The 13278-nt window shown below is 41.0% G+C and overlaps 2 protein-coding genes across 2 annotated transcripts in view; one reads left to right on the top strand and one right to left on the bottom strand.

Moving 5' to 3' along the window:
* Positions 1-5280, top strand: part of RAB42 (RAB42, member RAS oncogene family) — an 8871-nt gene extending 3591 nt beyond the window's left edge. Inside the window, exon 2 of the mRNA XM_042440468.1 lies at positions 2203-5280. Within this exon, the coding sequence (XP_042296402.1) occupies positions 2203-2623 (421 nt within the window). The 3' untranslated portion in view covers positions 2624-5280. The remainder of the gene's footprint in view (positions 1-2202) is intronic.
* A 4017-nt stretch (positions 5281-9297) lies between these two features.
* The window catches only part of LOC121915247, a 28625-nt gene continuing 24644 nt past the window's right edge, over positions 9298-13278 (bottom strand). Inside the window, exons 15-16 of the mRNA XM_042439274.1 lie at positions 12661-12723; positions 9298-9650 (exon numbers count right to left, since the gene is read on the bottom strand). Of these exons, the coding sequence (XP_042295208.1) occupies positions 9478-9650; positions 12661-12723 (236 nt within the window). The 3' untranslated portion in view covers positions 9298-9477. The remainder of the gene's footprint in view (positions 9651-12660; positions 12724-13278) is intronic.

The raw sequence follows: 13278 nt of genomic DNA, 5'->3' as shown, positions 1-13278 counted from the left end.
CCAGGTAGCTTACAACAGAGGGGATAATACAAGGCAATAACAATAAACATAAATTAAAAAACAAATATAACATAGCAATGCATTAGACAACAACAATAAATTTGTCCAGTTCTGGGCACCACAATTCAAAAAGGATGTGGAGAAACTGGAGCATGTCCAAAGGAGGGCGACTAAAATGGTGAAAGGTCTGGAAACCATGTCCTATGAGGAATGACTCAGGGAGCTGGGGATGTTTAGCCTGGAGAAAAGAAGGTTAAGAGGTGATATGATAGCCCTGTTTAAATATTTGAAAGGATGTCATCTTGAGGAGGGAGCAAGCTTATTTTCTGCTGCTCCAGAGAACAGGACCCAATGGAGCAATGGATGCAAGCTCCAGGAAAAGAGATTCCACCTCAACATTAGGAAGAACTTCCTGACAGTAAGGGCTGTTCGACAGTGGAACACACTTCTTCCTCGGAGTATAGTGGAGTCTCCTTCCTTGGAGATCTTTAAGCAGAGGCTAGATGGCCATCTATTGGGGATGCTTTGATTGGATTTCCTGCATGGCAGAATGGGGTTGGACTGGATGGCCCTTGTGGTCTCTTCCAACTCTATGATTCTATGAAATGTTACTAATAAAATGATGAAAGCTAGGGATAAGTGGCAGTGGATTTTTGTGGTGAAAGACCATGAGCTTTGTTCAGTTCTGGTATTCAGAACAAACAAACCCCAGAGTGGCATTCATTAATTTGTTAAATCCATCTTAGGGTGATATTTTTATCAGTAATATTTTTGCTGTGTTGATAAACAGTGTCAACGTGGAAAATAAGACCTAGAGGACAAGACACTGTAGCCTATATCTGATTTAATTTATCTGATCTTACTGATCTAGTTGCTGTCCCAATCAGAGCAACCTCTTATTTTATGCAAACAGTGGCATCTTTATCAACTCTTCTTCAGAGACAGTACTGACATAAGTTTTTCCTGATTGATTTATGTCTGTCTGTTAAATTTCTGATTTGAGAAAAGACTGAAATAATCACATTTGTTTTCCTCTCCCTCACTTTTGCCATGCCTTCCTGTTTCCCTTAGAGCTTCTATCTGTGCAACCTAATGTTATAATAAATTTGTACATGTACTTTAGAATTGTTTAACTGTGTCCTGGAAATTAACAAATGGCCAACAGAAGTGGATTTTTGGCACTCTTCTGACTTCATTATTGGAAGATAATTTGCTTCACCTTTGATCCATTGACCTAACAATGTTTACAACATTTGAAAGAATGATGTATAGACAAAAGGGACTTAAATTTGAACATTTGGTCAGCTTTAACAGAAACTTACAACTAATGTGGCTATTTCCCCTCCTTTGGTGTTTTTATTCCCCTGCAGTGGCTTAGAGGTTAAGATGCCAATTCTGGCAATTGGAAGATCAGAAGGTTGGCAGTTCAAGGGCCAAGTGCCACATGGAGTGAGCTTCCATCACTAGCCCCAGCTTCTGCCAACCTAGCAGTTTGAAAGCAGGCAAATACAAGTAGATAAACAGGTACCACTTTGTTGGGAAGGTAACAGAGTTTGGCTCTTCGGCTTAGTAATGGAGATGAGCATTGCCCCCTACAGTCGATTATAACTAGAAATTCATGTCAAGGGACTACCTTTACCTTTTACATTATTGGATGTAATTGAGATCCCTTTTGACTGTAAATACAAGATAATTAACAGCACACAAATAATAAATTTGTTAGTCTTTATAGTATCACAGGGCTCTCTTTAGCTCTGCATCTAGCAGTCACTCTTGGGAAGTTCCTGACAAATGCAGAATTTCTCTTGTTGGTTTAACTTGTGCAACCTTAATAAAATTATTCTTCTAAGCAAGTGCTATAAGTACACTAAATAAGAACAGCATAACAAAACTGAAAATGAGGATTCATTCCTTCTGAAAGAAAGGACCATAGTTCAAGAAAAGATCACAGAGATGGCATGGAGAAAATAGCAGTCTCTAGTTAGTGCTGTATAAGACACCTGGAAAGCCACTGCCATTCAAAGTAGACTAGAATAGCCACTAAAGAGGACACAAGTTTCTCTAAAATTTGCATTTTATTTATTTTATTATTTATTTATTATTTAAAATATACATTTTCTAACTGTGAATTGTGTTGGAATTCTCAGAAATAAGATATTTGCAAACGCTAACCACCTTGGGTTTGTTGGTTTGTGTTCCTAGGTGCATCACCAGGTCTTTTTACCGCAATGCAGTGGGTGTGCTGCTTATTTTTGATATGACCAACCGAAGGTCCTTTGAGAACATCTTTGAGTGGTACAATGAAGTGACCAACGTTATGGATAAAGTAATCTTCCTCCTAGTTGGCCACAAGTGTGACCTTCGGTCAATGAACGGGATCACCACTGAGGAAGCGGAAGGAATGGCAACTTCTTTGGGAACACACTTCATTGAAACATCAGCCAAGGACAACATCAATGTAGATTTAGCTTTTGAGACCATAGCCAATACTATCTGCAAGGCTCTGAGAAACAAGGAAATTGATCTGCAGGAAGGATGGGATGGTGTGAAAGTGATTCATAGGAGAACTAGCAGTCTCCAGAGAAAGAAGCAGCCACCATCAGAAGGAAAATGCCAGTGTTAAACAAATTAAAGGTGTGGGACATTCAAGCATTTAGAGGACAAATGAACAAACTCTTCTGTAGAAAGGTCTCTGAGATACTAATAGCAGAGCTACCAGCCAAGTGTTTCACTGTAATAGCATCATTCACTCATCACTAGCCTACCAGTCTGGTTCCTAGAGGGATATGTTATGTGTAGTTCTTGTATGAGGCCCAGAGATAGCCAGACAGCCTTGAGGGGAACACAATGCTCTAAGCCTGCTGCCACACTGTAGAAATAAAGTCATTCAGTCAGTCATAATTTATTATGGCCCACAGACCCAACATTTAGGCATTCAGTCAAGATACTCAAGTTCTCAAAATTTCCCACAGTACAATTCCCCACAATAAAACAAGAGGTAAGGAAGTTGCTAAATATAACCCTAACCCTAATTCTAACACTAATTGTCCCTTTATACATAGTGGGTTCTGATCCTAGCTGCCTCAGCAAGAAATTTGGTAACTACAAGAGTGACATTTGAACATTTATCTTCCAGCAAGAATTGTACATAAAAAAGATCTGATTTTCTATTCAACTTACTTAATAATGGATCAATTCTGGCTTGTCAAATCTGGTTGTAAAGACTATGGTGCAGCAAAATATGTTTCATAGACTCTACTTCCATGTCATTACAAACTGCAGATAGAAATAAAACAGTTTAACACCGCTTTATCGTCCATGGTTTAATGTGCTATGGAATTCTGGGATGTGTTGTTTGGTGGGGCACCAGAACTCTCTAACAGGGAAGTTTCACAAAACTGCAGAATTCCATTGCATTGAGTTATGCCAGTTAAAGTAGTGTCAAACTACTTTATTTCTGCAATGTGGCAACAGCCTCGGGCAATGGTTCTCAGCATTTGTCGTTCAGATGTTTTGGGCTTACACAGAAACATAATGTTTTGGACCACTGTTCCTTTTATCCCAGTATTGTCAACTCTGACTAGCAACAATGTCAGTCCAGGGTTTCAAGTGGCATTATTTAACAGCCTTATCTGGAGATCTCTGATGATACACAGCTTGGATCCAGATTATTTGAAGAACAATATTTCCCTTTATGAGCCCAGTACTGGTCATCGACTAATAAATTTCATTTCATTTATGAGCACAGTAGTGCACTAAGATCACCAGGAGAGGCCTCTTTCCCATGACCTTCTCAGCCTTGTTTGCTGGCTACAAGAGACAGGGCCGCCTTGGTAGCTGCTCCCAGGCTCTGGAACTCCCTCCCTAGAGAGCCCAGGATGGCCCATCCTTGCTCTCCTTTCGGAGGCAGATAAAAACATACTTGTGCCATCAGGCTTTCTCAAACTGACAAGAGTTGGACTTTAAGTGCTGTACAATTCAGATGTTAAAGTTTGTATAGCGTTTGTAATACCTTTTAGATTTTAATGTGTAACGTTTAAAAAAAATTGTTTGTTTTTTAATCTACATTCTAATGCATTTGAATTGTTTTTAATTTGTACTGTTTTAAATTTTTGCTTAACCGCCTTGAGCCCCTCTCTTGAGAGAAAGGAGGAATATAAATAAATAAAATAATAATGTCCTATACTAGTACCAACAAGGTCCAACCCTGCCTTGCTTCTGAAATCAGATGAGATTCAGAATGTTCTGCATGGAATGGTGTCCCAACTCTAGGACAGTGGTTCTCACCCTTCCTGATGCCACAACCCTTCAATATAGTTCCTCCTGTTGTGGTGACCCCTCAACCATAAAATTGCGTTGTCTCGGTTTTCTATTCAGCCTGGCCTGAATAGCTTGGATTGTCAAAGCCTGTGTTGGCATATGCTTCATAAGATGGAGGAGGATCTGCTGGTAGGAGTTCTCCTTGGTGTGTTATGGTTCCATCTGGCATGAACCACTGGAAATATGTGTTTAAAGACTGAATATATAAGTATGTGAAGCTTGTTTAAAATATGTATATAGGAAAAATAAGGTTTATTATTTGAAATAGTATTTTATGATATAAGTTGGGATCTGTTGAACATTTAGATAATTAATTACTAATTATTAACAGGATATCAGATATTGAGTAATGAAGAAATTCCAGGACTCCATTTGGGAAAGGAATATCTTTTAGAGTTCTTTCTTCTTTCTTTCTCTCCCCCCCCCCCCCCCTTTCCTTTATCTGTCTTTTTCTATTTCTTTCTTTCTTTTTTGTTTATTTGGTCTGCTTATAATTTTTTTATGTTTAATAATCTAATTGGATAAATGTATGTATGCAATAAGATTAAATAAAAAAAATAATTTTTTTTTAAAAAGGGGGTCGCGACCCACAGGTTGAGAAGCACTGTCTCGGAGGTGTACTCTCAGAATTTCTCTGGCTATATTGCCAGAGGCTTTGGGGAGTTGAAGTCCAAGACAGCATCAGGACCATAGGTTTAGATGTCATTCAAGAAGGAAAGAGAGATAAAGAACCTGAAAAAGCTTTAACAATTTCTTAAAGCAACTTTGAAAACTAATATATCAACATAAATGGTCCACAAATATGTAATTGAATGCTTGGATCTTACATGTAAGGAAAGAGAATATTTCAGCTGTTTAGCAGAGGGGCAATACCAAATTTGTTTAGGAAAGAGTTGGAAAAGAGGTAGGGAGTATATTGGTGTGCAATGCATGAAGGATGCAAGAGTGCTGAGAACTTTACAAACAGGATGTATTCCACTGGATCTGAGAAAAGTAAAAAGCAATATATTTTCTTATTGAGATGGACGGTTTCAAAAATAAATGTGAAAAAACCCTGAAAATACTAGAGGGCTGTTTGAACAGGAAACAAAGCTGCAGTTTAAAATTACATGTAGTTTAAATAAATACATATTATTTTAAATAATTATACAGTATTAAAAACTACATATTTATCACCATTTCCTTTGTTGGGCTGTTCTGAAAACAGTATGTAGAGAGCTTTTGTAGCACCTTTGAGATTAACAAAAAGAAAAGTTGGCAGCATAAGCTTTCATAGACTAAAATCTGCTTCTTCAGATGCATTTGGAAGTAATTCATGATACAGATTTTCTGGACAGTACAGATTTCTCATCAGGACAATCAAATGTAGGGCATTTTCTGTGCCTCATACAAATGGGTGATGGAACAGGAGGTGGGTCTGGACACTGAAACAAAGATTGCAGCACAGTTTTTGTGGGGTTTTCAGGCTATGTGGCCATATTCTAGCAGAGTTTCTTCCTGACGTTTTGCCAGCATCTGTGGCTGACAGATACTGGCGAAACGTCAGGAAGAAACTCTGCTAGAACATGGCCACATAGCCTGAAAACCCCACAAAAAACTATGGATGCTGGCCATGAAAGCCTTCGACTTCACATTACAGTACAGCATGACCAAAATCAATATGACTGAGTCTAATCTATAATGACATTGAAAGTTGAAGGCTGAGGCCATATGGCTGCTTTACAAGTTCAGGCAAGGATGTATGCTGAAAGAAGAGCTGCAGATGATGTTACGGCTCTGGTGGAATGCTGGAAGGAACATGTTTTTGGCAAGCATGTGTGAATTGTTGAATTGTTTACACCACCTGTTTAGAGAGTTTCTGCAAAAAACATGACAACCCTTTCCAGGACCCCTATAGTAGACTGTCTAGTGAATTGTCAGAAAGGAACAATTTGCTTACAGCAGAAGGTGAGGGCTCACCAAACACTGTAAGTGCCCTTTACGCACATAACACCTAAAATGTAAAGAGATCTCTCAAGTGGTAAAACACAGGTCAGACTATATCTTGGCTGACATGAAACTGTGAGGCTGCTTTGGGGAGTAAAGTGATGTCTAGACAAAGAATCATTTTATCCCTGTGAAAGCAGAGGGAAACTTTTTATCACATTCTAGTACAGCAAACTCGCTATTTCCCTGCACACATAGTCAAGAAGAGGACAACCTTCCTTATGGTTGTCTGTGGAAGCTAAAGGCTGAATTGGCACAGTCACCATCTGAGAGGTAACCAAGGATAACTTTGAGGCCATTCAGACTACGTTAAACACCGGGTTTGAAAGCGATTCTTCCACGTGAAGTTCATATTGGGCCCGATTCATCACAATCCATGTCGGGGCTTGCACAAGGAAATGTCCCTTACACTGGGGTATCCAGATTCAGGCTAAAATCCGTCTTTTCTGAAAAGACCCGGGTTGCGCGAAATTGAAACTTGCTCTCAATCACGAATGGGGCAAATTTAGGGAGGGATTAGGGTCTGGGGGCGGGCAGAGGTCAGAGCATTCCCTCCCATCATCAGAAGGGAGGAGGAGGAGGAGGAGGAAAGAGCCGAAAAAAGGGGACTCTGGATGCAAAGGGTGACAGGAGGAAAGGAGGAAATCAGGGGTGACTTTTGGGCTGCAGAGGGCTGTCAGAGAGAGGTGGGGGGTGGAGAAAGTGATGGAGGAGGAGGAGGAGGAGAAAGGGGCCGTGGGAGGAAGGGAGTCATGGAGGGGATCCTAAAACAGAGCAGGAGGATGAAGGAGCTGGGGGAAAGGGTCAATGGGCATCCCCGAGGAAGGAGAGGGTCTGAAGGAAGGAGGAGGAGGATTTCCAGGGGGAATTGGGTTGCGGGGCTACGCTGGGGCATGTAGTTTCATCTGCTCGCTTCCAGCAAAGGGGAAATGTTGCAAATGCAAATGTTACAAATGTTGCAAAGGGCTAGACTTACAATTCAAATGTTACATTTTTTGCTCTTGTCAATTAGACAAAATAATACATGCTTTTGCTACTGAATTCAGAGGCAGCCCTGAATTGCTTTTAAAAACAAAAAATAGAATGCATGGCAATTGCATCCTTTTCTGGCATTTCCGAGGTGAGGAATTTATTATTATTATTATCATTATTATTATTCCATGTGTAAAAGGCATTCTGGGGGGCAAGGAGTGGGGGATGCATTAGCTTGCATGGGATTGAAAATGGGGACGGGGCAGATCTGACCCAAATGCCCACATATACACACAACACACAAAAAAGAGGTTTTAAAAAATTGACACTTGGGGCATTTTGTGCATGGCTCTTTTAAAAAAAGGAGGGGAGGAGGACACTTCCGATGTCCCTGCAAAACATCACCATGACGATCGCTTGATTGACAGCAGGCACCTTTGACAGCAGGCACAGAATGCATTTGATTTCAAATGCCCCTCTTTTGTAGTGGGCACTTGCTAACAGAGAGATTCGGGGAGGGGCATCCGAATCAGCCCAGTTCCTTCCAGCTCTTTGATGTCAGTCTGAATGGGGCTGTTGTCTCTCATCTTCTTTCCATCTGATTCCAAGGAAGCTGTCTCTATACTGAACCAGTGTCTGCTGTCAGTAATGGACTGGATGAGGGCAAACAAATTAAAACTTAATCCAGACAAAACAGGTGCTCCTGGTCAGTCAGAAGGCAGATCAGGGAATAGGGACTTTGCCTGCGCTGGATGGGGTTACACTCCCCCTGAAATCTCAGGTTTGCAGTTTGGGTGTGTTCCTGGACTCAACTCTGAGCCTGGATGCCCAGGTTTCAGCAGTGGTCAGGAATGTATCTGCATAATTAAAACTAGTGTGCCAGCTGTGCCCATTTCTTGAGATGTGATTACATCGTGTTTGGACTACTGTAGCACACTCTATGTGGGGCTGCCTTTGGAAACTTCAGCACATGCAAAACGCTGCAGCAAGAATGCTGACTGGGGCCACTTACAGAGAGCATAAACCTCCCTAGTTGAAACAGTTTCACTGGCTATCAGTTCATTTCTGGACACAAGTGCTGGGGATGACCTATAAAGCTCTATACGGCTTACTGTATATACTCATGTAAGAAGTCTAGAAATTTAGGTCAAAATGTTGACCCCACAAACCTGAGTCGACTTATCCACAGGTCAATGTAAGTACTGTAGCTTGACTTTTATTTAAAGGAAGGAACCATCCCCTGATGAAAGGCAAGAGTATACTCTGTTCTGGAAGAAGCGACCTCCTCTAATCTATTCAGGTTTAAGAGTAAATACAAAGAATTATGTCTGCTGGAATTTTGTAAGTTCTTTGACATTGTTTTGCTTTGCTTCATCCTTTCGATCCTTTGCTATATGCCCCTAAGTTTTACCCTTGACTTATCTATGAGTCATAGCAAAATCCATAATTTTGTCCCCAAAACTTGCCCTCAATTTATACATGAGGTCAACATACAATCGAGTATATACGGTAGGTCCAGACTATCTGAGCAACGGTATCTCCCCATATGAACCTACCAGAGAGCTAAAATCTTTCAGGGAAGGCTTTCTCTTTGCTTTGCCACCTTCGCAGGCTCGCCTGGTGAGGACATGAGAGAGAGTCTTCTTGGTGGCTGCTCCCATTCTCTGGAAGGCCCTTCCATAGGAGACTAGGCTAGCCCTCTCCCTCCTTGCCTTTCACCGACAAGCTGAAACATTTCATTTAGGCAAGCTTTTTAAAAAATTACAACAGGATGGCTTATTTGGGATGTGTATGTTACGTTTTAATTTTTGTATGGTTTTTATGTTAAATTATATTGTTTTACATAGATTGTTTTAATTGTTTTTAAATATTTTACTATTGCGTTTTGAAATGTTTTTATCTTGTAAGCTGCCTTGGGTCCCTCCCTGAGAGAAAAGTGGCTTAGAAATGAAACGAAATAAATGTCTCCTTTGCTGCATACAGAAAATGAGGATTTTAAAAGATTAAAAGGTTCATAAGGTTGCTATCTTTATTAACACAGGCCAGATTTTTACAAAAGAGGAAAACATTACAACTTCTCTGAAGTTCTGGATGTACTTAACTAGATAATGTGTTATGTCTCAAAAATAAATGACCATAAGGAGAAATTCATGCAAAAAGGCGCAGTCTAATAGTTTGAAGCACATACTTCCTAAATTTTCATTGAATGTACTCAGGTGGGTATTTTGGCTGTACTGTACACTTTCCTGTACATTTCCACATGACACGACAGAAGCCTCTTCTTGAACGGAAAGCCCTCTGGACAATATGGAAAGTCTGCACACCCACCTTTGTGAGTTCCTCCTCCTCATAAAGATTTGTTGTTTCAAGCCCTGAGAGAACAAAAGTTAAAAAGTCAGACACACAAAGCTGACCAGTCAGATTTACCAAGGGTGCTAGATTGGATTCAGGATGAGGTTCCTATAAATTTAAACAGACGTTGGAACAGTATGGGGTACTGTAGAGCACACCAAGCAGAACGAAAGTACCTGTCCTCCTTTTGCCTTCTACAAACCAAACCTGCAGCCACAACCATCCCTTTCCAAAATAGCTCTTGGAGGACTCAATTCTGCTCTTGTCACTGGACACATCCAGCAACAAGAACATTGCTGGGTGTTTCTCTGTCCCCGTTCACCAACTCTCTTCCAGTGGGTCAACAGCTGTGTTGGGAAAGGATGACTGTGGCTCCAAGTTAGGATTTGGAAGGTGTGGGAGGGCAGATACCTTCATCCTCCTTGACAAAGCTCTACAGTAAGAGGAGTCCCATCCCAGATACAAACTGACAACCCTACCCTCACCCACCTTACAGGGACTGGTCACCTATAGCAAGCACAAAGTTCTCACAGTAAAATATAATGAAACAAAATTTTATAAAAGGCATCCTGTCACATCTCAGCCCCTATGGCTCCAAGTCCTACTCAAAGGCTTTTTGTTGCAATATTTAAAAAGGCTGAACTTGCTGGGTGTAAGTGCAACATCTCTAGGTTTTTGAGCCCTGGAAGAGGTAGAAGCCTTTTTTGGAACCGACAATCCTAATTTGTCCTCAGGAGGCCTGAAGAAGGGCCAAAGAAGTCTGGTTCACTGAGCATTCTGGCTGTTGCTCCATGACTGAAGATGGCCAGCAGCAGATAGTCATAAGAAGCCGTTTATTCTGGGCTGCAAGAGCTGCAGTATGGATGCCCCCTTCCCACTGACAAGTCTCAAGATGGGAAGCTCAATGACACCTCACTTGTTGCATAAAAACCTGGCAACACAGGTATGGGTCAACTACATAGTCCTTGACTAGACAGAGGAGACAATATGCATGACTGTCTGAAAACAGGATCTTCACCCCACAGGCTAGACACCACTTGAAGAAAGTGTTCAGTGCCATAAGCCCTCAGAGAGAGAGAGATAATGAACTGCTGAACTGACAATGCCAAACCGCGGAGACTTCCTATGATCCTAGCATAATGGCAAACAAAAAGGAATCATAGAATCATAATGTTGGAAGAGGCCTCACAGGCCATCAAATCCAGCCCACTGCCATGCAGGAATAGACAACTGGGTTTCAACAAGAATGCTTGGCTTATATGCATGCAGTCAAGAGTAGGGTACAGTTATCACCAAACAAAACCCTAGAAGCTTCTGAATATCTCCACATAGGCATAGAATGATCCGTATGTGGGATTCACAGAGACCACGAAGAAGAATCAAAGTGTGCAAGCGTGATCCATCACCCCCTGATAGCTGGAAGAGGTGTACAAGCAGGTTAGCAACAGAGAAATATTCACTTCCCAGTTCTTTTCCAGCCTTCCTATCTTTCCCCAGCCTCAGGCTGCAAAGCAAATGCAAAATGTATCCAACAAGATCAAAAGTAGCTGATCTAGAATCTAAGCCATTGAAATGTGCTGCAAGTTTTCCCTAAGAATAGGTAGGTCAAGGAGACATCCAATTCCAGAGACCTGTGACAATCCCACCATAGTGATCACAGTGCTAAACACTACCTTTGGCCTCAAATACAAGCGCTTCTCCCAGGGTACTGCCACACCAGTATCCACTCTGGATACACATGGGCCCCATACAGACAGGCCAAAATAAAGCTGCTTCGAGTCACTTTGGAAGTATTCTGTTTAAATAACGCATGCATATTAAGAGCCCGGAAGCTGCACCAAAGAAACGATCCAGTCCTAAGGACTGGTGCACAGCTTTGGTGCAGCTTCCGGACTCTTAGGATGCATGCATCATGTAAATAGCATACCTCCAAAGTGACCCGAAGCAGCTTTATTTTGGCCTATCTGTATAGGGCCATACTCTCTGTATGTAAATTATTTCATCATTTACTGGGCAGCACATAAACACTTCTCACAATAATCCCTACAACAACCAAAAATGGACATCATCAGCAGGATTCTGATTTTAATATCTTATCAACATACCAAATCTTAACTGCCTAACACAGCGATTCTCAAACTTTTTGCCCTTGTGACCCCTTTTACATTTTATGACCCCCTTTACATGTGGATGTCACATTCCTCTGCTCAGTCTAGTATATGAATAAAAATATTGTTTGTTTAGTGTGTGTATTTTCATTCATACGATCATACGATTTATATTTTGACATTTTATAAGAAAATGGCTCTCCTCCCCCTCCTTCTAATGCAAAAAAGCATTACTAAGGCTTCTGTATCATGTGAAATGCGAGGAGGTCAATGGGGTGACACCAACCCTAGGGCTACCTGTGCCCTTGAGCAACATCCAACTGGGGGATCCCAGCCCACAGTTTGAGAATCACTGACCTAACACAGTTTTCCTTCACACAGTCTCTCTTTGTCCTTCCAGAACTCAAGATCCCTTCTACTAAACTTAACCCTAACTGGTGCTCTCCTCCTTACTCTCACTTCATCATTCGAACAGGACCTCCCATTCACACTCTGTCAGGCCATCAGCTTCACTCCTCTCAACATTCTGCACTTGTCACCATGCATATGCCTCACCATATTTAACATCCAGCATTATAATACAAAAACAAGAAGCATTTTTTTCAAGCTGTCTAATATCGCATAAAGGATGGCAGTTTGAACTTGGTGGGCAATGGCCATGCTACACTTGTTCTTGAGACAGCAGGGATTCTAACTTGGAAAAAGCAGCAAGATGGGTATCATGCTAAATATGAACCTATGCTGTTTAGAATTTTGTAGCCCACTTAAATGTGCATGTGTTTTGAGGGCAGGGATGTTGTTAATTAAACTACGTACTTCCATCCTTTTTAAATATTAGATTTCCTTTTGTTTAAATACTCCCCCCACACACACAGAAACTGTCTTCCTCCTAAAGAGAAATAAATCTGTACCTCTCACTTACATGTGGAACAGGACTGTATGTCTTCCTTTTTAAGGAAGTCTCCCTTCTTGTGAGCCAGGTGTCCTAGAGAGATAATGGAATAAACAAGATTCTACATTCAGAAAGTGCATCTGTAATCAGCGTATGAATGGGCAGGAACAGAAGTGTGATGAGAAAAGCCACAATGCCACTGGAATTGTGTTGTACTCTGATTGTGAGCTGATTATCAAGCACTGGGCAAATTATTCTCTTGAGACCATAGTTCCCAGAATTCCCCAGTGGCAATGCTGGCTGTAGGTCTAGGAACTTGTGTTCCAAATACATTTTACAGGAGCGGGACAAACAGAAGCAAGTTTGAGAGTGATTCAATATTTAATCAGAAAATTTAATCAGAAAAATTTGTTTGGCCTTGCAGGAAGGGGGTGCTCTGGGTCTGAAAGAATTCTATTGGTGCTGTTCTTTGAAAGTTTTATCTTAGTTATATGGATGTCTGCTTCCTTCCAAGCTGCCAGATAAATGTAGGTAGATTAAGAGAGAAATCTCCAGTATGATTGTTTTGAATAACTAGATTCTATAATCATTTAAACATCTATCTATCTATCTATCTATCTATCTATCTATCTATCTATCTATCTATCT

This window comes from Sceloporus undulatus, chromosome 9 (assembly GCF_019175285.1).
Source record: "Sceloporus undulatus isolate JIND9_A2432 ecotype Alabama chromosome 9, SceUnd_v1.1, whole genome shotgun sequence".
Classification (NCBI taxonomy): Eukaryota; Metazoa; Chordata; class Lepidosauria; order Squamata; family Phrynosomatidae; genus Sceloporus; species Sceloporus undulatus.
This window is presented reverse-complemented; position numbering and strand designations above follow the sequence as displayed.